Here is a 24,900-nt window from a genome sequence, read left to right as displayed (position 1 = left end):
CTCTTGGCATCAGTGGTGTGTCCTGATGGTTTGTAATGTGATATGGCTGGAAATGGCCAATATAAGTGGCTCAGGATTAAGGGGCACAAAACTCCATGTCTTTCTGGGGGCACCTGGCTGGCTCAGTCCGGTGGAGTGTGTGACTCTTGATCTCGAGGTTGTGAGTTCAAGTCCCACGTTAGGTGTAGAGATTACTTAAAAATAAAATCTTAAACAACAGCAACAACAACAAAACCTCTGCGTATTTCTCACACACTGAGTCTGTGAGGTAAATATATGAGCTAATTTTGGACACTCTCCCCTGTGGAACTCCGGGTCTGTCTCCATTGGCAGGTATAATTACAACAAATGATGAAGATCAAGAGGACAAAGATACTGATTAGGTGTTTGGTGGGGGGGAGAGTTACAATCTTAAGCTTCCTACTCTGAGCACTTTAATTTTTTCAGAAAAAATTAATTTCGATTGTGTTTAGAAAACAGTCAGACTTTGGTCTCAGACCCTAAAGAATTCCTCTTCTTATTTTTACACAATTTGCCTTAGTTCAGGCTGCTATTATAGAATACCAGAGACTGGGTGGCTTATAAATAACAGAAGCTTATTTCTTACAGTTCTAGAGGCTGGGAAGTTCAAGATCAAGGCGCCAGCAAATTTGATATCGTTGTGTTCTCTGTGTGTCTCACGTGGCAGAAGTTCTCCAGAGTCTCTTTTATAAGGGCCCTGAGCTCATCCATGAGGGCAGAACTCATCTGACCCCATGACTTCCCAAAGGCCCCGGTTCATACCATCCCACATGGGAGGGTAGGTTTCAACCTATGAATTTGGGGGGGGGGGCACACACACACATTCAGTCTGCAGCTCTGTTCATCCAATCACCCATCTATCTGTCCGTTCATCCATCCAATCATCCAAAGCTTGTCCAACATTGATTAAATAGATAACATTCTTACATATTATGGGAGGATGCAAATGATTGATCCTTTCCCGAAGGGGCTGGAAAGAGAAGAGATACCCATGTGGAACACCTAGAGAATACTATCAAGATAACATGGGCAGGTCCCAGCTAATATGGCAGGGGCTCAAAATGGAGTGAACTTTAAATGTAGTGCACTGATTGGGGGTGAGGTGAATCTTGGAAGTCTTCTTGAAAAAAGTGTCTGGAGCTGGACATAGAGAGTAGTTCAAGCTTTGCACTGATGGAGATCCGAAGGCAAAGGACCTTCGAAAGAGGAAGCAGCAATAATGCAGTGATGATGATGGGCTGCTGAGATCAGAGAAACATGTCTCCCTGACCAGAGCACAGAGGTCATGTCCTTGGCAGCCACCTTGAGAAATGGGCGCAGGAGCCTGGATTTGGTGCAGTGAGCAAGGGCGCATCCCAGGACACCACTGGGGCCTCTGCCGGAAGCGCTGCGCCCCCCTCCCCGAGACAGTCGTGTGGTTCCCTCTCTGTCCTCTCTTATCCTTTCCCTCAAATGTCACCTTTTCAGGGAGGCCTTCCTTGACCGCCTTATTTAAAATTGCAATCAACCCCAGGGGCAGCTGGGTGGCTCAGTCGGTTAAGCGTCTGCCTTCTGCTCAGGTCATGATCTCAGGGTCCTGGGATGGAGCCCCACGTCTGGCTCTCTGCTCAGCGGGGAGCCTGCTTCTCCCTCTCCCTCTGCTCCCCTCCCCGCTCGTGCTCTCTCTCAAATAAATAAATATATAAAATCTTCTTAAAAAATTGCAATCAACCCCAAACCACCAACACTTCCTCTTTGTCTTTCCAGCTCTCTTTTTCTTCATAGCTCTTACACCTTCTAATATACGTCGTGATTGTCTTACTTCTTTTGTTTAATGCCTGGGTTGTTAGTTTATTTTGTTTTCACCTATTAGACTCTAAGCTCCCAGGAGAGCAGGGACTGTTGTCTGTGGTGGCTCACTACTCTGCCCCCGGAGCTGGAAGGGGGAGAGGCACGTGGGAGGGGCTCAAGAAATACTTGTTGAATGAATGAGGGAATGAGCTGACATGGCAGCCATTTGAGATGGGCTGGGCTGTTCCTTGCCTGAGAACGGGAGGGACCACCACAGGAAAGATCTGGCTGGTCACTGAACGCATCACTAGGTTCCCCTGGTTTGAGAATCTCAAATGGTTATCAGATCTAAATGGCCTTCCAGAGACCTTCTTTGTTTTTTTTTTTTTTTTGAGATTTTATTTATATATTTATTTGTCAGAAAGTGAGCACAAGCTGGGGAAGCAGCAGGCAGAGGGAGAAGCAGGCTTCCCGCTGAGCAGGGAGCCCAATGTGGGGCTCGATCTAAGGACCCTGGGATCATGACCTGTGCCGAAGGCAGATGCTTAACGACTGAGCCACCCAGGCGCCCCCAGAGACCTTCTTTAAATCAATTGGGCAGTGGCTCTTAGAGCAGAGACCTAAGTAAGAGCTTGAGCCCCGAATACATGAACCTGAGGTTAAATTCTTTTCCCACTGCATGCAAGCTGTGTGACCTTGAACAAGTTACTCAACCTCTCTGTGCTTCAGAACTCATCTGTAAAATGAAACTTACAATTAGCAGTTTACTTGCTGGGTTGTTGTGAGAATTAAATTAAATAACTTAATGAAAACTGTGAGCCCCGGGATGTTCCATAGTTACAGTTAAGAGGCTGGGATTCTTCGTGATCAAGAGTACTGGCCTTTGAGTGTCTGAATTTAGATCCTGCTGCTGCTTATTGGTTATGAGACCTTGAGCAGATGATCGTTATTTCATCTGCCTCAGTTTCGCCATCTGAAAGGGTCGTTGTGCAGATCAATGAATCCGCACATGTAAAGTGCACCAAACACATCCTGAACAGAGTACACACTCTGTGTTAGCTGGTATCGTCATTGTTTGTTATTACTTTTCCTGTGGGGCTTTGCCTACTATCTTGGCCATCATGGCCCCCATCTTCGCCATTTCTCCCTACATGGATAATTCCAGTCCTTTCCTGGGCTCCCAGGCTCCCCCCCGCCCCCGGCTCACTCTCTCCCTCTTAAAAAAAAAAAAAATGTGAACACATGAACAGAGGAAGAAAGCCATTTGCTACGTAGACTTTACAGGACTTCCTTTCTTTATCCCCCATGGGCAAGTTTCCATGTCTTTTCTTCCAAACTGGAAATACAGATTGAAAGTAAAGCTTGGTCCTCCAAATTTGTTTATGCCCTAAGCATCATCCTTGCTGATAGCCGTAAAAATGACTGAGTTCTGGAGGGCTGGGCAGCCTGCTCCGGCTCCCCACAGGGAGAAAGGGCAAGATTCCCATGAACAACAGAGAAGACATCCTGAGAGGGAAAGGTCGCTCTTGAGGAGCTGGATCTAAGAAGGGCCAGGCCACCTGTTTCTCCTGGCAGAGACCGGGAATAAAATGGCAAAGGGACTTCCTAGATGGGACAGAAATCAGGATGTGGGGTCTTTGCCTCCAGAGAACCAGAGTCAGGAGAAGAGCAGGCTATCTGGAGCATTGGAGGTGATGGGAGTGAGGGGGGCGTCACTGAGCCAGCCGGGTTCTGAGAGCCGCTCACCTGCTCGCTAGCCGGGGAGTCCAGCAGGCAGATATCGGATGTTTTCACTGAGTCTGCTGAGGCTCACGGGCTACAAAATAAGGTCGTGTGATCATCAAGTCGGTCGCTGGTGTTCAAGAAGTCTGCTTTACATAGTCAAACATAGGCTGCCTACAAGAGACTCATTTTGGATCCAAAGACTCCTGCAGATTGAAAGTGAGGGTGTGGAGAAACATTTATTGTGCACAGGAGGTCAAGAGTATTAGAGTAGCAATACTTATATGGGACAAACTAGACTTTCTTGTCCCTATATTGTTTTTATCTGGCTTTGGTAGCAGGGTAACACGGGCCACCTAGAATGATTTTGAATGCCTTCCCTCTATTCCATTATTTGTAAGATGCTGATAAAGATTGTCATTAATTATTATTTTTTTAAATGTTTGGTGGAATTCACCAATGAGACCATGGGGTCTTGGGCTTTTCTGGGCTGGGACATTTTTGAGTCCTTGTTCAACTTTCATTCGCATTACAGGTCTAGAATTACCTATTTCTTGGATTCAAGATTGATGATTCAATCTTGGGAACTTGTGCGGTTTTAGGAATGATCTGGTTTTCTTTCTGAGTGATCTAATCTGTTAGTATATAATTGTTGCTAGTAATCTGTTATCACACTCTATTTCTGCGGTTATCTGGTGTCTTGTTTTCCATTTCTCAGTTTGGTTTTTGAGGCTTTCCTCTTTTTTTTTTGCTTAGTAGTTAAAGCATTGCCAATTTTGTTTATTTATTTATTTATTTATTGGGAAAAACTGGTTATGACTTTCAACGTTATGCTACTGTTTATTCTGGTCTTTATTTTATTTATTTCTGATCTTTCTTTGTTGTTTCCTTCCTCTACAGAATTTCAGCTAAGTTTTTTTTTCTTTTTTCTAGTTCCTTGTGACGTCATGTTAAGGTGTTTATTTGAACTGTTTTCCTTTTTTTTTTTTTTTTTTTAGATTTTATTTGTCAGAGAGAGAGAGAGAGAGAGCACAAGCAGGGGGGTGGCAGGCAGAGGAAGAAAGAGGCTCCTTGCTGAGCAGGGAGCCCGATGTGGGGCTCGATCCCAGGACCCCGGGATCATGACCTAAGCCCAAGGCAGACGCTTAACCGACTGAGCCACCCAGGCGTCTCTAAATTGTTTTCCCTAATACAAGCATTTATAGCATAGATTTCACTCAAACATCTGCTTTTCCTGCGTCCCATAGGTTTTTTCTTTTTCTTTTGCTTTGAGACATATTTTGATTTGCTGTTTGATTTCTTATTTGGCTCATTGCTTGGGCAGTAGTGTGCTGTTTAATATTTACATATTAAATATTTAATATTTACATTGTAGGCTTTCCAGTTCTGTTTTAGTGTTGGTCTTTAGTTTTGTACCATTGTGGTTGGAAAATATACTTGGTAGGATTACAGTCTTCTTAAATTTGTAGTATCTGTCTTGTGGCTTTTTATGTGATTTGACCAGGGGATTCTTCTGTGTGTACTTGAGGAAAATGTGCATTCTATTTTTCTTGGATGGAATGTCTTACATATTTTTTTTAGAACCGTGAAAAAAATTTTTAATGTTTAAAAATATAAAATAAAATAAAAAGTCAAACATAAATCTTCAGGCCAAGAATTTTGATTCTAAGAATTTATCCAAAGGCGATTAATCAAAAATGTGGATGTGGATTTATAGGTAAGAAGTGGTTGTATAAATGACAGGATGTTTATCATGAACCATCAACAACATCTATTTAGTGAGCACGTCCTGTTTGCTATGTATAAACACTTTTACGTTCTTAAAAATTATTGAGAACCTCAAGTAGCTTTTGTTCATGTGACTCTATCTATATTTACCATGTTAGAAATTAAAACTAAGTATTTTTTAAAAATATTAATTCACCTAAAATAACAATAATAACCCGATGACAATTTAACATAACATATTTGTACGAAAAAAGTAATTTCTAAAACAAAAAAAAATGAGTGAGTAGCATTGATTTACATTTTTGCGTCTCTTTTTCACATCTGGCTTGATAACAGAGAGCTGGAGTCCTGTATCCACATTAGCATTCAATCTGTTGCAGTATGTTGTTTTGGTTGAAAGAAACAAAGAAGATCTTCCTGCATGTGTGCTGGGGAAAGGGAGACCCTCACAGACTCCCTGAATGTACTTGAGGGACCCTAAGGGATTCCTTGGATCACAGTTTGAGAAACTATATATATGGAATATTGTGTAATAATCAAGGGAAATGCTTATTGAGTAAATACTAAATGACATGGGAAATGTTTGGAATACAATACTGACTGGAAACTAGCAGGACAATAATTGTGTGTACAATAGAGCCTCAAATATAGAATGTATAAAATATAGGAAAAAATGAAAAAAAAAAAAACATAGCTGAAATGTTAATACCCACAATAGATTTCTGCTTGGTGGGATTATGAATACTTACTGTTTCTTTATAGTTTTCTTTGTCATCTAAAATTTCTTTAATGGCTCAAACACACACACACACACACATATGATGTGTCACATCAAGCATGGCTCCTGGGCTTCACCTTCTCCCCACCAGCAGGGACATATGCCTTTCAGCCCTGTCTTACCTCTCCACAAGCACCCGCCCTCCCTAAAGTGACCCCCAAAGAGCTTGGACTTTTCCATATCATCTGTTTGCCCCTAACTTCCCTCCACTGTTTCTTCCAGAGAGCCCACAGGATGGTGTGCCTCGGTCTCAAATTCCAGAATCCCTGTGGCGGTGTCCCTTCCTCATGGCGCTTGCTATGATTCTTACTTAATTTGTATCACAGGGATTTTGATATTAGTCACCAGTATATAATTAATGGCCAGTGGATGGTTCATGATGATTTGCCAGATGTTACCCGCCCACCTCCCTATACACACACTTGTGACCTTGACAGAAAGAGATAAAAGCACAAGCAGGTTGAGGAACGCCTGGGTGACTCAGTCGGTTAGGCATCTGCCTTCAGCTCAGATCATGATCCCAGAGTCCTGGGATCGAGCCCCACATCGGGCTCCCTGCTCAGCGGAGAGCATGCTTCTCCCTCTCCCCCTTCTCCCCACTTATGCTCTCTCTCTCAAATAAATAAGTAAAATCTTTTAAAAAAAGAAAAAAGCACAAGCAGGTTGAATAGTCACCATTTACACGGGGGAAAAAACCCAAAAACCCTTAGGACCAAGATGGAGGGGAAGAAAATAGTATTCAGCCAAGCAATTTAGTTACTCGGGGATTTTGTGTGTGTTTGTGTGCACAAACACTTTGTTTCGGCCAGAGATCCCCAGCCATGACTTGGAGAGGAGTGAGAGCCCAGCAGATTTGATTAGTTGGTGTCCGCTCTATCACTACCAGGCTCTGCGCCAACAGCCCATGGCCGCTCCTGGGAGCGTGGAGACGGTTGTTTCAAAACGTGAGAACCCCAGTCTGACTCCTGGGGCTTGCCCTGGGAACAGGTGAAGAACACCTTTCGGGTGAGGGCAGAGTTTCTGATCCCTTTTGCCACACTGAGGAACGCAGGGAGATGTCTTTGGATGCCGGTCTTGGAGGCACTCTGCCCCGGCTAGGTAGCCTGACTTGCTTCTACGCTCTCGAAGTTGCATCGCTCACCTCCTTTGTGTGAGTACCTTGGTGCGTAGGGTGGGGAGGGGGGCGGAGGTTGGCACTACTCTGCTGGTGGGGATCTGCAAAGGTCAGAGCAGGTCTGGGCTCAGTGGCAGACGTCAAAAGGAGGAGGTTAACAATAGCGTAAGAAACTTGCTCTAGATGGAATGTGGCCCCCCGAAATTCATATGTTGAAATCCTAAGCCACAGTGTGATGGTGTGAGGGGCCGGGGCCTTTGGGAGGTGACTGGATCATGAGGTTGGAGCCCTCATGAGTGAGCTCAGTGCCCTTATAAAATAGACCCCAGGGAGCTCCCTTGTCTCTCCTGCCATGAGAGAACACAGCGAGAAGACAGCCATCTGTGAACCACGAAGTGGCCCCCACCAGAAGCCAAATCTGCCAGTGCCTTGATCTTGAACTTCCCAGCCTCCGGCACTCTGAGAAAGAAATCTCTGTTGTTTAAACCCCCCGTCTATGGTCTTTTGTTATAGCAGCCCGAAAGGACTAAGGCAAAACCTAAGTACAAAAGATCGTTTTGGAATTTAGGACATTGTGTGTCAAGCAGATAACAAGGTCAAGGTCACACTGCTGAAATGAAATCAGATATGTCTTGTGAACTTACTGCGTGCCAGCAATCGATGCCAGCAGGTCCTGTTCACTGCCGTACATGGGTCATCTCGCTTTCTTTTCCCAGCACATCTATGAGGTAGTTACTGTCGTTCCATTTTACATGCGAGCAAACTGAGGCACAGAGAGGTGAAGCAACTCAACATGGCTAGTGAGTGGCAGAGCCATGCCTTGACCCAGGTCGGCGAGCCCCAGAGCCGCGCTCTTGCAGCTTAGATCCCAGTGGGTGATGCAGAACGATAAATGCATGAAGCCGGGACGGTAGAGGTAGCGGCAGGTGAAAGGGAAACAGAGAGCTGGGCAACGCTGAGAATGCCGCCCAACCCAGCTGTTTACGAAATCTGGGCATACTTCCTGGAGGAAGGTGATGGGGCCGAGATGCTGAGTTGGAAACACCGCTGTCTGGGGCCCAAGGAGATTAAGCAACTCACTTTGTGTCAATCAACTTAGAAATTTTAAAGTTTTTAAAATTTTAAAAAGTATGTTTTAAATATATTTTTAAAACCCAGTATACACATTGTCATTATGCTGTACATTTTAAACTTACACAGAGCTATATGTCAATTATATCTCAATAAAACTGAAAGAAGAGATGCAAACTTAACAAACCAGAAGTAACACTTGTGTGACCACCAATTAAAGTTACTATTGTTTTGTGTGACTATAAAAAAAAAAAAAAGAAGGGGGCAGGAATTGACTGGAAAGTGGCAAGGGAGAGGGTTACATGGCTGCACACATGTGTCAAGACTTCCCAAATTGTGCATTTAAAATGGTTACATTGTATGTAAATTATACCTGAATAAAGTTGATTAGAAAGTGCAATGGTTATGTGTCAATTTGGCTAGGCCACAATACCCAGATATTTGGTCAAACACTATCTACGTGTTTCCGTGAAGGTATTTTTTGGATGAGATTAACACTGAAATCAGTAGACTTTGATTAGATAGATGACCCTCTGTAATGTGGGTGGGCCTCATCCAATCAGGTGAAGGCCCAAATTAAAAAAGACTGAGCTCCCCTAAGGAGGAGGTCATTCTGCCAGCAGACAGCCTTTGGACTTGAACTTCAGGTCTTCTCTGCGTCTCCACCCTGCTGGCCTACCCTGTAGATTTTGGGCTTGCCAAGCCTCCATAGTTGTGTGAGCCAATTTTGTAAAATAAATCTTCACACTCTGCCATACACACACACACACACTTGCACATACACACATCCTGTTGGTTCTGTTTCTCTGGAGAACCCTACCAAATATAAGAAGAAAAGTAAGCCTGCCTCATAAATCTTCCCTGAGAACCTTATGGCCTTGTTGGGAAGAGAAGACCAGTATGGGCACAGAATGAATACAAGAATGAATGTGAAATCTCATCTCATTTCACACCTCGCTTGTCTGCCTACAGAATCCACATGAGCTGAATCTTTGCTGAATGACTCAGAGTTATGGTGAGATTTTGGTTGACTGTGGACCTTGCGTTATTCCAAGTTGGGTGAAAGATGACATCAGAATGCACAGCCTGACTTCTGACTTGGGTTTTCAGGTTGACCCAGAGTGGTTTTTGTGCGTGTCCTTAACTGCCATTGAGTTAAACCTCCCAGAGGTGATTTACAGGAGGTCTTCTTATTAGTTTTTGGAGAAATGTGTGCCCTTTATCTCTGTGTTAAGGTGACCCTACCCTGCCGGGAGAACCAAGTAGTGCAGATATGTCCCCAGAAGAGGCTTGAAATTGTCTCTTCTTTCTGTTCCCATGGGAACTCCTGTGTTGATGTAGCACCTATGATTCCTTGGAAAAGCTTGCTGGGCTCTGTTTCGTGGCTCTTCCTACAGGTGCTTGCATTCCTGCAATTGGTTATTTATCCCCCTCTAGCTTGTAAAACATTTATAGTTTTCTGATCCTTCAGACGCATTGGGTCCCCTCACTTTGAGGTATTTCCAAGTATCACTGGCAAATGAGATTACTTTAGGTAACCCCACTTCTGTACTTTAAATTTTATGTGGGAAGGGTTCTAATCTCAGAGAGAAACCTTTGTATTGTCTGTGGGGGTTTGGGGGCCCAAATTTATTTAGGTAACAGAGAATTGAGCTGGAAATCTCTGTGCTGACAATTAAGTAGCATTCCCTGAGGACACAAGGACTTAAAACACGTAAGTGGCGGTTCCTGGGTGGCTTAGTCAGTTAAGCGTCTGCCTTCAGCTCAGGTCATGATCCCGGGGTCCTGGTATTGAGCCCCGCGTCAGGCTCCCTGCTCAGCGGGGAGTCTGTTTCTCCTCTCCCTTAGTCCCTCCCCTGCTTGTGCTCTCTCTCTCAAATAAATAAATAAAATCTTAATAAGTAAATAAGTAAACAAATAAAAATACCTTGTATCCCACAGGGCAAATCGTACCCCTTCAGGGGCCCCTTCCCACCTGTGTGGAACCCAGTTGTGTACCTAGATCATAACAACCTTTGGAGGACGATGGATGCCATGGGGCAAGAGGTAAAGCTTACTCATGCTTCTTTGACTATGTTTGTATTTTTCCTAATAAGTTTAGTCCTTCAAAGAAAGAAGGGACACTGTATCAGCAATGCCTAGCATGTTGTCTGGTACATAATATCTCTCAGTAAAGATTTAGGAAATGAGGGGCGCCTGGGTGGCTCAGTCGTTAAGCGTCTGCCTTCGGCTCAGGTCATGATCCCAGGGTCCTGGGATCGAGCCCCACATCGGGCTCCCTGCTCAGCGGGAAGCCTGCTTCTCCCTCTTCCACTCCCCCTGCTTGTGTTCCCTCTCTTGCTGTATGTCTCTCTCTGTCAAATAAATAAAATATTAAAAAAAAAAGATTTAGGAAATGAGTGAATGAACTGGTTTTTAACCACTAAAAGAATGAGATGTCCTGCAGACCACTGGTCACATACCACCGGTGAGGGCAGGGAGAAAAGATCACACATCTCTCAGTCTTCCTGGGAAGTCCTCAGGACAGAGCAGAATAAGACTTCTAAGGTCTTTGTGTCGCCATCTTGTTCAAACCTGCAGCCCATAAGTAAGCACACACAGAACTTGACCTGAAACTCCAGTTTAGGCATGAATTGGTGCAGCTGTCTGATCTGTGTTAAAGGCTGAATTTATGAATGTTCTGTCTAAATGAGCAACTTAGTAATCGATATTTGAAAACGGCCCCATTTCATCATAGCCTCCATTTATTGTGCAGGAAGTGTTACCGTAAATTCAATATGGATCCAGTGGTATAGATCTATAGAGGGAAGGATACACAGAAAACATTGGTTGTGCCATGAGAATCATAAATGGGGGAATTGGAAAGCTTACATTTTCCTTCTTCAAGTGAGAGTTCTCAGTTCTCTTGAAAGAGTTACTTGAAATGGAAAATTATATTCATTTTTCCCCTCTGAATCCTTATCTGAGTGTAGATTCCCAGTGATGCCCCATGGAAGGCACCCCTTGCGGAGGAGTGGGACCACATGACAATGAAGGAGCTGCTGGACAAGATCTGCTGGACAGAGTAAGACTCACCATTAGGCACAGGCATTTCCTGTAACCATCTCTCAGGTTTATTTAGCAATGCCATTCAGCAGGTACGGAACTGCTTTGTGTCTAAAACCACACCATTTGGCCAGATGGAATGCTAAAAAATATTGAAACTGGATTCTGTCCCGAGGATGTCCATACATCTTTGGAATAGCAATGCATCCCAAAGGTGGTATTACCACATCAAGTCCTCAGAACAGACCAGAACGTGCCACCATCTTATGTAGAACAACTTAAAGATCGCCAGCTTGAAGACCTCGTTTATCAAGTTGTTGTTATAAGAAAACTTTTGTCCCCCTCACAGGTGGTCAAGGGTAGAGATGGTGCATTAGAGTATGCATTTGAAACACGTTATGGGATGGGGTGCAACTCTTCAAGGGTTTGAAGAGGAACTTCTAGAGAAGTTCTCTGGATAATTCACAGTTGTAGAGGAAACACGCATGGCTGGAGTAACCCCTCCCCTTTATTGAAAAACATGTAGCTTTGAGAGCAAGTGTTCACCAGTCAAGCCTTAAATTCTGGTTGGCAGAGCTGGGAACTGGCTACAAATTGTGGAGGTGAAATAGATGACCTAGAGGGGCCTCACTGCTCTTGGACGGCAGGAAAAAAGGAAAGGATTGTAAGGGTCCAAGCACATAGTGAATTTGTAGTAAACAGAGTAAGAGAAATGGAAGCCAAGTTCAAGGAGACTGTCCTATCATGCTAAACAGCATTAGTTGAGAAATGTCTGGCTCTGGGGTTGATGTTAAGCATCTGACTCTTGGTTTTGGCTAAGGTCATGATATCAGGGTGGTGAAATTGAGCCCTACGTTGGGCTCCATGCTCAGCGCAGAGTTGGCTTGAGATTCTCTCTCTCCATCTCTCACTGTCCCCTCCCCCTGCTTGTTCTCTCTCTTTCTCTAAAATCTTTACAATCTAAACAAATCTTTAAAAAGACATGAAATTTACATACTCCTTGATACATAAATTCAACTTTTTAGAACTTAGCTTAAAGAAAGAAAGAGAAAAGAACAGAGAGAGGCATCCGGGGGGGGGGGGGGGAGAGGGAAAGAAGGAGATTCAAAGAATTACTTTTAGAAGGGAAAGTCTAGGGGCACCTGGGTGGCTCAGTCAGTTAAGCGTCTGCCTTCGGCTCAGGTCATGATCCCAGGGTCCTGAGATCAAGCCCCACATCGGGCTCCCGCTCATGCTCTCTCTCTCTCTCTCTGTCTGAAATAAATAAAATCTTAAAAAAATAATAAAATTAAAGGGAAAGTCTAAATGTCCAAAAATAAAACATTGGTTAAATTAATAATGAGGCATCCAAAAATGGAATACTCTACAGTCTTTTAAAATCATGTTGTAGAGAGCTCCTGGGTGCCTCAGTTGGTTAAGCATCTGCCTTCAGCTCAGGTAATGATCCTGGGGTCCTGGGATTGGGCCCCATGTCAGGCTTCCTGTGCAGCAGGGAGTCTGCCTCTCCCTCTCCCTCTACCTCTCCCCCCGCTCATGCTCTCTCTTTTTCTCTCAAATAAATAAACAAAATCTTAAAAAAAAATCATGTTGTAGAAAAATACTTAATAGCTGGAAAAATTCATAATATTAAACACATAAAAAGGCAGGCTGTCATTGAGTATATACAGGATGATATACGATCTCCTTTATTTATTTATTTATTTATTTATTTATTAAAGATTTTATTTATTTATTTGACAGAGAAAGAGACAGCGAGAGAGGGAACACAAGCAGGGGGAGTGAGAGAGGGAGAAGCAGGCTTCCCGCTGAGCAGGGAGCCTGATGCGGGGCTCAATCCCAGGACCCCGGGATCATGACCTGAGCCGAAGGCAGACGCTTAACGATTGAGCCACCCAGGTGCCCCATAATGTCCTTTTTTAAAAGCAAACTGTATATGCGATGCAAAAGCAATGGACATCCATCACAGTGTTTTTAACACTTAATATTACGGTGCAAACATTTATCCATGCCATTGAAAATGCATCATTAAATATCATATTTTATGTTTGCAGAATATTCCATGGAAAGTGACTACTATGATGTATTTATCCATCATCATCCTGTTGGACATTTTGGTTACTTCCAGGTTTTCATAATTATTATTATTATATAATACTCTGTGATACAACATCTTTGTGTTTCTCTTATGACTTTAACCTTTGAGAGCAACCAATTCTGAAATAGAAAAATCCTATTATTGTCATGAAATCAATGCCTGTTATTAATTATATCTTTTTAAACACATTATTTACCACTTTTTTTTGAAAGTGCAGTTTGCAATTATAACTTACTTTTATTGTAATACAGTTTCAATATTTTAAATTCTATACATTAGATTTTATAAACATAGTAAGTATTTAATTATCTGCATTTGTTTTAGTAGAACCTCCATTATGAAAAGCTTTTCATAAATTCAGGAAAGTCTTTTCTCTTCAGAGAGCTTTGAAACCCCTTGAAAATAGGACTAATTATATTCCTTTGGGATTATAGAGATCTGACTTTTTCTACCATAGTCCTTGGCCTAGACCCACCACCCTTAGTGAATATTGTAGGTTGTTGGCTGACAAAATAAAACATTCTGAGATATTAAGATTATATGAACACAAGGTTATTTTTAACTTCCTGTAAGCAAGATCTACATGCTATCATTTTCCGGTTTTAAAGGAAGTAATTCCCTAAATATCCAACTTATTGTTACTCAACCTGAAGCACAATCATATATTTGAAGAATAATGTGGATCAGTCTTTCAGTTATTATCATTTAAAAAGTGTTTCTCAAAATACAATAAAATAAAACAAAAAATAAAATGTGTTTTTTAGAAACAGGTTACAATTACAGTGTGGTCAAGGCTATGTAAATACACTTTTCAAAACCTATAACTAAAAAAAAAGTCCCAAAATGAAACCAGTGATTATCTTTTGGGGGGGCAGAAATATGGAAGACACTCATCCTCTCACCTTTTTACTTTATGAATTTTCCAACTTTTATATAATGTGTATGTATTTTTCATGTAGAGAGAGATAATAACATTTATCTTTTAAAAAGTCAACAGGGCAAAGAACATGAAAATATTATTGCACTAGCTTCCTTGACCTTCCATCCGTCAGATGTTGTTCTTCTCATTTCTTTTCTCACTAAAGCTCCCAGAGAAAGTCAAATAAAGGATTAGGAAGGGCCTGGCCCTCCGGAGAGAATTGCTTTGAGATCTCCCTCTATTTCAAGCCAGGATGATTTCTTTCCCACCCAGTTGGCAACAATAACAACTAGAATCACAGCAGTATTTTTGTGTTTAATCTTGGCTGTCTTAGCTGGGCCAGTGTTCAATTTTAGTTGTTTATTACTCCCTTGACCTTATGCCCCCCAAATTCCCTTACAAATTAAGGAACAAAAGGAGTAGGACATTGGGAAACACTGAAGGATGTTTTCACTTTGAAGTAATACTTTAAACTCACGTCTGGGTGTTTGCTTTAGATCGATGCTACAAATGGCCTTCGCAAAGAAAACACGAGTCAGCAATTTCCCTCCCTTTGGTTATCATGAGGAATCTTACAAACTCACTTTAAGTCACTTCAACATATATATTATACTAGTTTCAGGCTAAATGATGGGGACTGTTACAAAGACGCTATCAGCTTGTTAGGGCTGTGAACATTGTCAGGAATGTGTGTTGGGCCTGATTGCAGAAACTTCCAGAGTCAAGGTACACTAGTGTAGAGATGTGGTCCTCGGTGAGTATTTGTGCTTTCGAGCTTATAAGCTGCCTAATTGTAAAGCATTTCGAGGTAGTAAAAGTGTGAGGTTTGAATCAGGTGTGATCTGGTTTGAAGTTGTACCATTTAGTGGACTGTGTACGACATATTACTAACCTCCCTGAGATGCAGTTTTCAGACTTGTGAACTGGGGAGAAATTGCTGTTTTATAGAATTGTTATGACATTCAATACAATGGGTTTAAAAACCATGGAGTATGAAAGAGTTCAGTAATGGAAGGCAGTATCATGTATCCCACCCGTTGTCAGCATGACCAGGTGGCAAACTCTGCCTTGGATATAAGCAGGTTAACATCACACGAACTTTATGTCAAAGTCAGAAGGGGAGGATTGGCTCTTATTAAACATGTCCCAGAGTACACATTACTACTGGTGAATTTTAGAATTGTTAAATAGGGGTGCCTGGCTGGCTCAGTCGGTAGAGCACGCAACTCTTGATCTCGGGATTGTGGGTTTGAGCCCCACATTGGGTGTGGAGATTACTTAAAAATAAAATCTTTAAAAAAATGGTGTTAACATATAGCTGAGTTGTTGGAATTGCAAGAGATCACTCACTTTCTGGTATGCCTCGAGATAGGATATAACCTTTCCCTGTTGACCTGCCAACCCCAAGCAGAAGTTCACATATCTGTGCTCTATTAATTGCTTTCCCCCCTTATCCATCCTTTTAGCTTGTCTTTCACTAGACAGTAAAATAAATGAATAAATAACTGGGACTGGGGTTGCCTGGGTGGCTCAGTCATTTGAGTGTCTGACTCGATTTCAGCTCAGATCATGATCTCTCTCCCTGCATCAGGCTTTGCACTCAGCGCAGAGTCTGCTTGTCCCTCTCCCTCTGCTACTCCCACTGCTCTCTCTCTCTCTCAAATAAATAAATAAAATCTTTTAAAAAATAACTGGGACTAATTCTGTATTAGGGACAGCACCTCGCTTATCCTTTGCACATTATGTATAATTTATTTATTTTTTTTAAGATTTTATTTATTTGAGAGAGAGAGCAAGCACGAGTGGGAAGGAGGGGTAGACAGAGAGGGAGAAGCAGGCTCCCCACTGAGCAGGGAGCCCGATGCAGGGCTCGATCCCAGGACCCTGGGATCATGACCTGAGCCAAAGGCAGATGCTTAACTGACAGAGCCACCCAGGTGCCCCCATTATGGATAATTTTAAAATAATATTTAACTGATAACCATTTATGCATTCAGTCATCCAACAAGTAATTATTGAGTGCTTACTATGTGCCAGACACTATTTTATTAAAGGGGACACTGGTAAGCAAGAAAGTTAAGATTCCTGTTCTCATTGGTTGATAATATAGTAGGGGAGACAGCAGTAGAAAATAGTGAACCAGGAATAAAGATAATTTAAGACAATGAAAAGAGTTATAAAGACACCATACTATGGTAAGATGATAGGGAATGCCAGAGTACTGGGTAAATGGAAGCTGGTGTTTATTTTCACAGAGGTAGAAGAGTTCATCTTTCTGAGGAGACATTAGAAGATGTAGAGCGGGTACAGAATGAGGGAGAAAAAGTAGGCCTGGGCTAGATCACTTGGGGCTTTGCTGGCAAAGGTGAAAGATCCAAATCCCGTTCTGGTTTCGATAGGATGCCACTGGTGGGCTTAAAGCAAGAGTATGATATGACTCGATTTATACAATAGAAAGAGCCCCACAACGGGGAGGGGCTAAAAAGCTTCTGGCTTTGAGTTTGGTGAAGGGATACCAGGTAACAATGAGTGGAGGCAGAGAGACCAGTCTGGAAGAAATAATGGCAATAGTCCTGACAAAAGATGATGCTGCGTTGGTGGTGGTGATGGCAGGGTGATGTGGTGAGAGACAGTAGGACTCCCTGATGGATTGGGCTTGGGGGGAGAGTGAGGGAAAGAGAGAAATTAAGGTTGATTTCTAGAGTGTTGGCCTTAGCAGTCGGGTGAATGGTGATGCCTTTTACGGAGATGGGGATCACAGGACGAGGAGCAGGCATATGGAGAGAAATCATGATACCACAGAATACGGAATACAGGCTGATCTTGAGTAAGCTGTTTGGGTGAAGGGGAACAGAAATCTCATTCCCACAGGCTCGGATGTCATGTTTTCTAATACTGGATTCTAGAATCATGGATTCTAGTACTAGTGACAATTTCCTGCCACTTGCCAAACTGTGCTGAAGTTAGCCAAGTAAATGTAATGCTTGAATCATGTCCATAGTATGAAGAACATGCCCTCCCACATTTGTTAATTGTGCTCGTGTTTCTTCCCGAGCAGATCTGCCAAGCAGCTTGCCACTCTCTTCGTGAACCTGTGTGTCACTGCAGAGACCCATGAGGTCTCTGCGCTCTGGTTCCTGTGGTATGTGAAGCAGTGTGGGGGCACGACCAGGATCATCTCAACAACCAATGGAGGGCAGGTACTCATCCATCCCCACACTGTTCCAACAGAAGACCACCATGCCTAAATAAAAAATTGGCATCCTCCTTCTTCAGCCATGAATGGATGAGGCAGGAGGCAGGCTTGTGGACTTCAGAACTTTATGATGGCAGCCCCAAGTGGTTTTGTGAGGGACAGTCTGTTGTTAGGGACCCATCGTGAGAACCCGGCGGCCGCCAATGGGGCTTTAAGATGTACCTCGCTACCTCGCTACATACTTTTGCCATTTTCCATTTGGATATGCATCTGATTATTATCCAGGAAGTTTGTAGGAGACCATCCAATGAAACATAGCTTGAGCACTTCTTGGAAAGCTCAGAAAGGAAAGTCAGAAACGCATTTTCAATTTCAAACACACACATTCCACACAAAATCCATTCACTCATGCTTTCATTCATTCATTCATTGTTTCCTGAGCCCCAGCATTGTATAAAGCTCTGTGCTAGGCCTAGTAGGAAGTGAAGTTGAGATCTTTTTTTTTTTTTTAAAGATTTTTTATTTATTTATTCATGAGAGACAGAGAGAGAGAGAGGCAGAGGGAGAAGCAGGCTCCCAAGGAGCAGAGAGCCCGATGCGGGACTCGATCCCAGGACCCCGGGATCATGACCTGAGCCGAAGGCAGACGCTTAACCATCTGAGCCACCCAGGCACCCCAGTGAAGTTGAGATCTTAAGTAATCTGCTTGCTAGTCATTTTCCTTCCTTTCCCCTTTCTCATTCTCCCCTCTGCTCCTCCTCCCTCTCCCCCTCCTTCTTCTCTTTGTCTTTCTCCTCTTCTCTCTCTCTCCCTCTCATTCTTCTCAGACCTATTTGAAATAATCTTTTACAAAATTACCTGAACTGAAAATTTAGGAGAAGGCAGTCAGCTCAACCGTGTGCCCAGCCATGCAGAATATTCAGAAGCAACAGGCTTGTGACCCAGGATGAGATGGGCAGCCTGCAACAGAGAGGAGGGTAGCCTGGGGGTGGGTAGGCCAGGGAGGTTCTCAGCCTGAGTAACAAGGAATGGAAAAACAGGCTTAGGTGTGCTCAGGCAAGTGGTAGTCCAGCTGCAGGTGGGACTTCACCGGACCCAGCAACCCAACAGAAGGATCTAGATGGGACATGAAGCAGGGGTAGCGGCCGGGCAGGTAGGACATGGGGGTCAGGCTGAGGATGTCCAGCAGAGGGTGGAGCCTGGGAATCCACAAGAGCATGGCCTAACAGTCACCTGTCTAGAAAGCCTGTAATTTTGTCAAAAGCCAGCAATCACTACTTAGAAAACAGTGGTCGAAGACATGATTTGCAACAGCAAAATGCAATTTATACATCTCACAGAGACATATGTGAGAAAAACTCACAACTGAATCATTAAAACCCGTTCCTATATTTCCTACCCATCTCTTGAGTCCTCTTTTCTTTCCAGGAGAGGAAATTTGTGGGCGGATCTGGGCAAGTGAGTGAGCGGATAATGGACCTCCTTGGCGACCAAGTGAAGCTGGAGAGGCCCGTGACCCACATTGACCAGACAGGAGAAAATGTCCTTGTGGAGACCCTCAACCATGAGGTGTATGAGGTAACCAAAAGCCTTAAACTAGGGGAGGTGGCCAGAATCCCATAGATAATCAAAGCTTAAATAAAGCCAAGAATGTTCCAGACTTCATAGACAATGCTTTGCCAAAGGTGAAAAAGCTACCTCTGTCTGAAAGAAGGGAAAAGAGAACCAGAATATTTGGGGAGAGGGCAGATTTGTAAAATCATATATTATCAAGCCTCTGTATTGGGCTCCTATGTAATTAGATACCAAAGAAAATATTTACTGAATAAATATCAAGTGCTTCCTATGTGTCTGGCATTATTCTAGGAGTTGGGAACACAGCAGAGAACAAAGTAGATAAAATTCTCTGCCCTCATGTGGCTTACATTCTGGTGAAGGAGAAAGGCCATAATTAAGTATATGGTTAAGATATAAAGTATCCCAGATGGTGGTAAGTACTATGGAAGAAAATCAATCAGGGAAGGAGGAGAGAGTGTACCAGAAGGGTTGGGGGGGTAAGGGGATCAGTCATGCAATTTTAAATAAGGTCATGGGGGAAGGCCTCAATCAGGTGATATTTTAGCACAGAACCAAAAAAGATGAGGGGTTGAACTATGTGATGTGGTCCTTCGAGGGAAGAGCATTCCAAGTAGAACAGCCAATGCAAAGGCCCTGAGGTAGAAGCAGGCCCAACATGATGAAGGAACAGCAAGGTGGTCAAATGGCAGAATTAAAGGAATGAGGGGAAGAATAACAGAAGATGAGATCAGTGCTGTAACAAGGGTCCATTTCTATATAGGGCCTTGGAGGTGAGTGTAAGGAACTTGGCTTTGACTCCAAGTGTGATAGAAAGTCATGGGAGGATTTGAACTAGGGAACAATAAGGGCTAATTTTGGTTTTAGCGTGATTCTTCCCATTTTTCTGTTAAGAAGACACTCGAGGGATGCCCGGCTGGCTCAGTCAGTGGAGCGTGTGACTCTTGACCTCGGGGTTGTGAGTTCAAGCCCCATGTTGGGTGTAGAGATTACTTACAAATAAAATCTTTGGGGGGAAAAAAAAAGCATTCCAAGGGGACCAAGGGTAAAATGAAGGAGAAACATTTGGAAAAAAAACAACAACCCACGAATAATGTTTAAGCAGGTCATTTTTCTTCCAGGCTAAGTATGTGATTAGCGCTGTTCCTCCTATTCTGGGCATGAAGATTCATTTCAATCCCCCTCTGCCAATGATGAGAAACCAGCTGATCACTCGTGTGCCTTTGGGTTCTGTCATCAAGTGTATGGTTTATTATAAAGAGCCTTTCTGGAGGAAGAAGGGTGAGTATTATCAGAAGGTCCAAGAAACTTGGTGCAAAGATATGTATTTGCATGTAACTGGTTTTATTAGAATGCTGGGCATAAAACACTACTAGTCCAGGGGCTGAGTACCGTTCTAGCCAATAAAATATACTGTGCCAATAAAATATATATTTGGCACAAACTCCCTTGAACTATGACTGATTCTTTTCATAGTTTACTATAAAGACTTGTTTTATCCTGCCACAAAATCTTGTGAAAATAGTTACTCTCACTTTCTTTTTTTTAAAGATTTTATTTATTTATTTGACAGAGAGAGAGGGAGAGCAGGAACACAAGCAGGGGGAGTGGGAGAGGGAGAAGCAGGCTTCCCGCTGAGCAGGGAGCCCGACGTGGGACTCGATCCCAGGACCCTGGGATCATGACCTGAGCCGAGGGCAGACGCTTAACGACGGAGCCACCCAGGCGCCCCTTATTCTCACTTTCCAATACAGTTTTTTGAAGGATGAGCCATTCACAAAAGTAGGGATTCTGAACCAGGCGATCTCTCATCCGTGTTGAGATTCTACTGTATTAAGTTAAGCTGATTCATTCATTCATGTATATTCAACAGGTGTGCTACTGTGCAGGCTGGCATGTTCTAGGGATGCCCACGAAGTGCTCGATTCCACAACAGTGGAAATGTTCTAGAGATGCTCTGTCCAGTACAACAGCCACTAGGCACATGTGGGTATCGAACACCTAAACGTGGCTAGCATGGGGCGCCTGGGTGGCCTAGTCGGTTAAGCGTCTGCCTTCGGCTCAGGTCATGACCCCGGGGTCCTGGGATCGAGCCCCGCATCGGGCTCCCTGCTCCGCGGGAAGCCTGCTTCTCCCTCTCCCTCTGCCCTTCCCCCTGCTCATTCTCTGTCTCTCTCTCTCAAATAAATAAAATCTTTAAAAAAATTTAAAAATAAAAAAAAAAATGACAGAAGCCAATACCTGCTTTTAAAAAAATTGCAGAAGTAAATGTGTTCCCTATAAAATGTACCAAAAAAAGTGAAAAATGTCCCTCTCCTATGGCGTGTGTCCTGGCATATCCTCCCCTTAGGAAACAACTACTAAAAATTTAAGTTGTTTATCTTTAGAAATTTATCATATGCAGGGCACCTGGGTGGCTGAGTCCGTTAAGCGTCTGACTCTTGGTTTTAGCTCAGGTCATGATTTGAGGGTCGTGGGATCGAGGCCCATGTTGGGCTCCACACTCAATGGGGAGTCTGCTTGAGATTCTGTCCCCTCTCCCTCTGCCCCTCCTCTCTCTCTCAAATAAATAAATTTTCAAAAAAAAGGAAATTTATCATATGCACAGGTAATACTTTAAATATATGTATACATATATATTGAAATATATATACACTTTGAATATATATTAAAGAATGTGTGTAACATTTATAAGCGAATATAATTTTAAGTAAATGTTACACATTTTTCCAAAAGCATATTTTTTTAAAACAAGATACATACTGTACTGAAATTCACTCTTTTTTTGGTTAACAATGAACCATAGACGTGTCTCCACATCAGTGCATTTAAATCTACCTCATTTCAACAACTGAATAAAGAGTATTTCATTGTGTGGCTCCATCAGAATTTACCACATAGGTCTGCTGTTGATAGGCATTTCGATTGTTTCCAAGTTTTTGCTATTATTACACACGAGGCTGCAGTAAACTGCATTCTTCATATAGCTCTGCAAATCTGTATAGGAGTATTTCCTTTTGATACGTTTGTAAAAGTGGAATTTTGAAGGCAATTGACATGGGTAGACCTTTGAAATTTTTGTTAAGAGTTCTGGAGGAGATTATGCTAAGTGAAATAAGTCAAGCAGAGAAAGTCAATTATCATATGGTTTCACTTATTCGTGGAACATAAGGAATAGCATGGAGGACATTAGGAGAAGGAAGGGAAGAATGAAGTGGGGGGAATCGGAGGGAGAGATGAACCATGAGAGACTATGGACTCTGAGAAACAAACAGGGTTTTAGAGGGGAGGGGGGAGAGGGGATTGGTTAGCCCGGTGGTGGGTATTAAGGAGGGCACGTACTGCATGGAGCACTGGGTGTTATACGAAAACAATGGATCGTGGATCACCACATCAAAAACTAATGATGTATTGTATGGTGACTAACATAACATAATAAAATTAAAAAAAAAAAAAAAAAGAGTTCCTGTCCTCCCAACGTCCTTGCCAACTAATAATATTTTACTACTAATATTTTAAACTTTACCAATCAGCAGAGGAAAATATCCCATGTATCTAGAATTTGTTCATTTTAACCATTAAGAAGGCTTGAGGCTATATCAAATTATTTTGTAAATTACCTATTTATCCTTGGCTTGTTAATTTTTTTCTGTATGTGTTGCAAATATTTTGCAAGTAGTGTGTTGCAGTCCTTGACTGTTGTCAGTTTATTTCTGCTTTTCTTGCTGCGTCTCTGGTTAAAGGACTTCCTTAAATGTCTAGATGTCCTTGACCGTCCCTTCCTTTTTAAGAGTGAGGCCTGACCAAGCTGACCAGAAGTCCGGTGTTCATGGATGGGACGCCTGAGTGGTCTCCCTACAAGTGATAGAAATGTCACTGATGCCGCATAGTTTGTCCCAGCACGAACGTGACTTCTCTCTCTGCCCCTTTTTCCTTCACTCATGCCCAGTGTGCTTGCATGGCTCGGAGGCCAGCATTGCTCTCGGAAGGAAGTGTCTAAGGACCCACGCCATCCAGAAAGCAAGGCCTCCATTCAGGACAGCCTCCATTCAGTGTCCCCCACTAGTTCTCTGTCCAGTCTAGCTGACCCCACACCATCAGTGTGCACGCTCTCTTTTCATCTCTTCTTTCTTGTCTTCTTATAACAGACGATTCCTTGGCTATTTCTCTTGTATCCTTAAGTCTTCTTGAGTTCTTGGGTGGACTTAAGACATTTCTTCTTCCCATACTTCAGTTTCTCTCAACATTTTTCCGGTCCCTGCACACTTGAGGGGCATGCAAGCAGCCCTCAATGCAGCGGCTGGCTGGGACATTGATTCTTACGGGTGCACAGTGAAGGGAATGTGGAAGAGAGAGAGAGAAGCAAGTGCAGGTAAAAAAAAACAAACCTTCAGGTGTGTCTGCTCACACACAGGTTGAGGGTGGTGCAATACCCTCAAAGTTCTCTGTTCTTTCTTCCTCCTTTTGAAACCCTCTCATCGGATTTTCTAGACAACATTTGTTCCAGAGTCCTCCACCATAACTTTGTTCAAACAACCTCAAATTTGCGAGAGAATGATGGAGGGGAATGAGAGAAGCACTTTGGACCAGAATGAGCTGACATTATTTCTGGAGTTGTTCTGGAGATCATGTAACGAATGAGGGTTTGGAACTCTGTGGAGGCTGGTTACCCATGTCCTCTCTGCCCTGTCTCCAGAAGAACCGAGAACTAGTTGGCTTAGTCTAAGTGGTTCCTCATAAAAAGTGAACATTCAGTCCCTTCTATTTTACAATAATGGACTAGTATTTTTTTTTTTTACACATCTTTGGTTTTATCTGATTTCTTATGAAAGAGGAAGCAAGATGGGGCACAAGTCTTTTTTTTAAGATTTTATTTATTTATTTGTCAGAGAGACAGAGAGCACAAGCTGGGGGCGGGGGGTGGCATGCAGAGGGAGAAGCAGGCTCCCTGCTGAGCAAGGAGCCCGATGTGGGACTTGATCCCAGGACCCTGGGATCATGACCTGAGCCGAAGGCAGACGCCTAACCAGCGAGCCACCCAGCTATCCCGGGACACAAGTCTTAATGACAGGGAAGACAGGATTTTACTGAATTGTGGCCTGGATTAATTCATAACATCACATTGCTTCATTCTGTGCAAAGAGGTATCTACGGTTTGATTTTTCACAAAATGTTGGCTACTCACCCTTCTTTTTGACATCAGTTTGGTTTGCCTTCATTATTTAGAGTATAACATCTTGTACTTGGCCTTCGGGCTCCTAAATTGAAAATGTGTGCTTCACAGTAGCTATTTTGGGTAGTTTGATAAGGTGATGAATATCTTTTTCCATTTTGCTGTTTTCCAAGATTACTGTGGAACCATGATCATTGAAGGAGAGGAAGCTCCAATTGCCTACACGTTGGATGATACCAAACCTGATGGCAACTGTGCCGCCATAATGGGGTAAGGTGTGCTTATGGTGGTGCGGGTGCTCTTTGGTGTTGACAGAATATTCCAGTACTGTTAATAAATGTGCCCTAAATTTTGTTAAATATTTTTTTTTTTACCCAATGGGTAAAAATCTCCAAATCTGGCAGTAGAAAAATTCTTAATGCCTTTAAAAAAATTACGTGTTCCAATGGATATTTAGAAAGGAAGTAGAATACCAATAACATTTTAAAATTTGTTATATCCATTTTCTGCTTCATATTTCGTGCTGGGGGTAGATATATTTTGGTGAGCTATCTTTTGTGAAAGTATAATATAAAGATGACTTAGGGTGTTTTACTAAAGGAGCTTCTTGTGGCTCCTGTGTAGGCATCAGTGGTAATTATGTGGGATACTGAGATTTTTCTGAGCTGCTAGAGAGGAGCCAAGGCCGGCCCA

At 42.9% G+C, this 24,900-nt stretch overlaps 1 protein-coding gene across 2 annotated transcripts in view; it reads left to right on the top strand.

Moving 5' to 3' along the window:
* Nucleotides 1-24,900, top strand: part of MAOB (monoamine oxidase B) — a 116,657-nt gene that overhangs the window by 76,782 nt on the left and 14,975 nt on the right. For both annotated transcript variants that reach the window (XM_035003369.1, XM_035003379.1), the window contains 6 exons: nt 10,146-10,250; nt 11,177-11,268; nt 17,322-17,463; nt 18,888-19,037; nt 20,156-20,315; nt 24,381-24,477. In XM_035003369.1, coding sequence (XP_034859260.1) covers nt 10,146-10,250; nt 11,177-11,268; nt 17,322-17,463; nt 18,888-19,037; nt 20,156-20,315; nt 24,381-24,477 — 746 coding nt within the window. The remainder of the gene's footprint in view (nt 1-10,145; nt 10,251-11,176; nt 11,269-17,321; nt 17,464-18,887; nt 19,038-20,155; nt 20,316-24,380; nt 24,478-24,900) is intronic.

This window comes from Mirounga leonina, unplaced genomic scaffold (genome assembly GCF_011800145.1).
Source record: "Mirounga leonina isolate KUSES-001 unplaced genomic scaffold, KU_Mleo_1.0 Mir_101609, whole genome shotgun sequence".
Taxonomy (NCBI): Eukaryota; Metazoa; Chordata; class Mammalia; order Carnivora; family Phocidae; genus Mirounga; species Mirounga leonina.
Note: the sequence above shows the minus strand (reverse complement) of the source record. Positions and strands in the feature narration are given on the sequence as shown.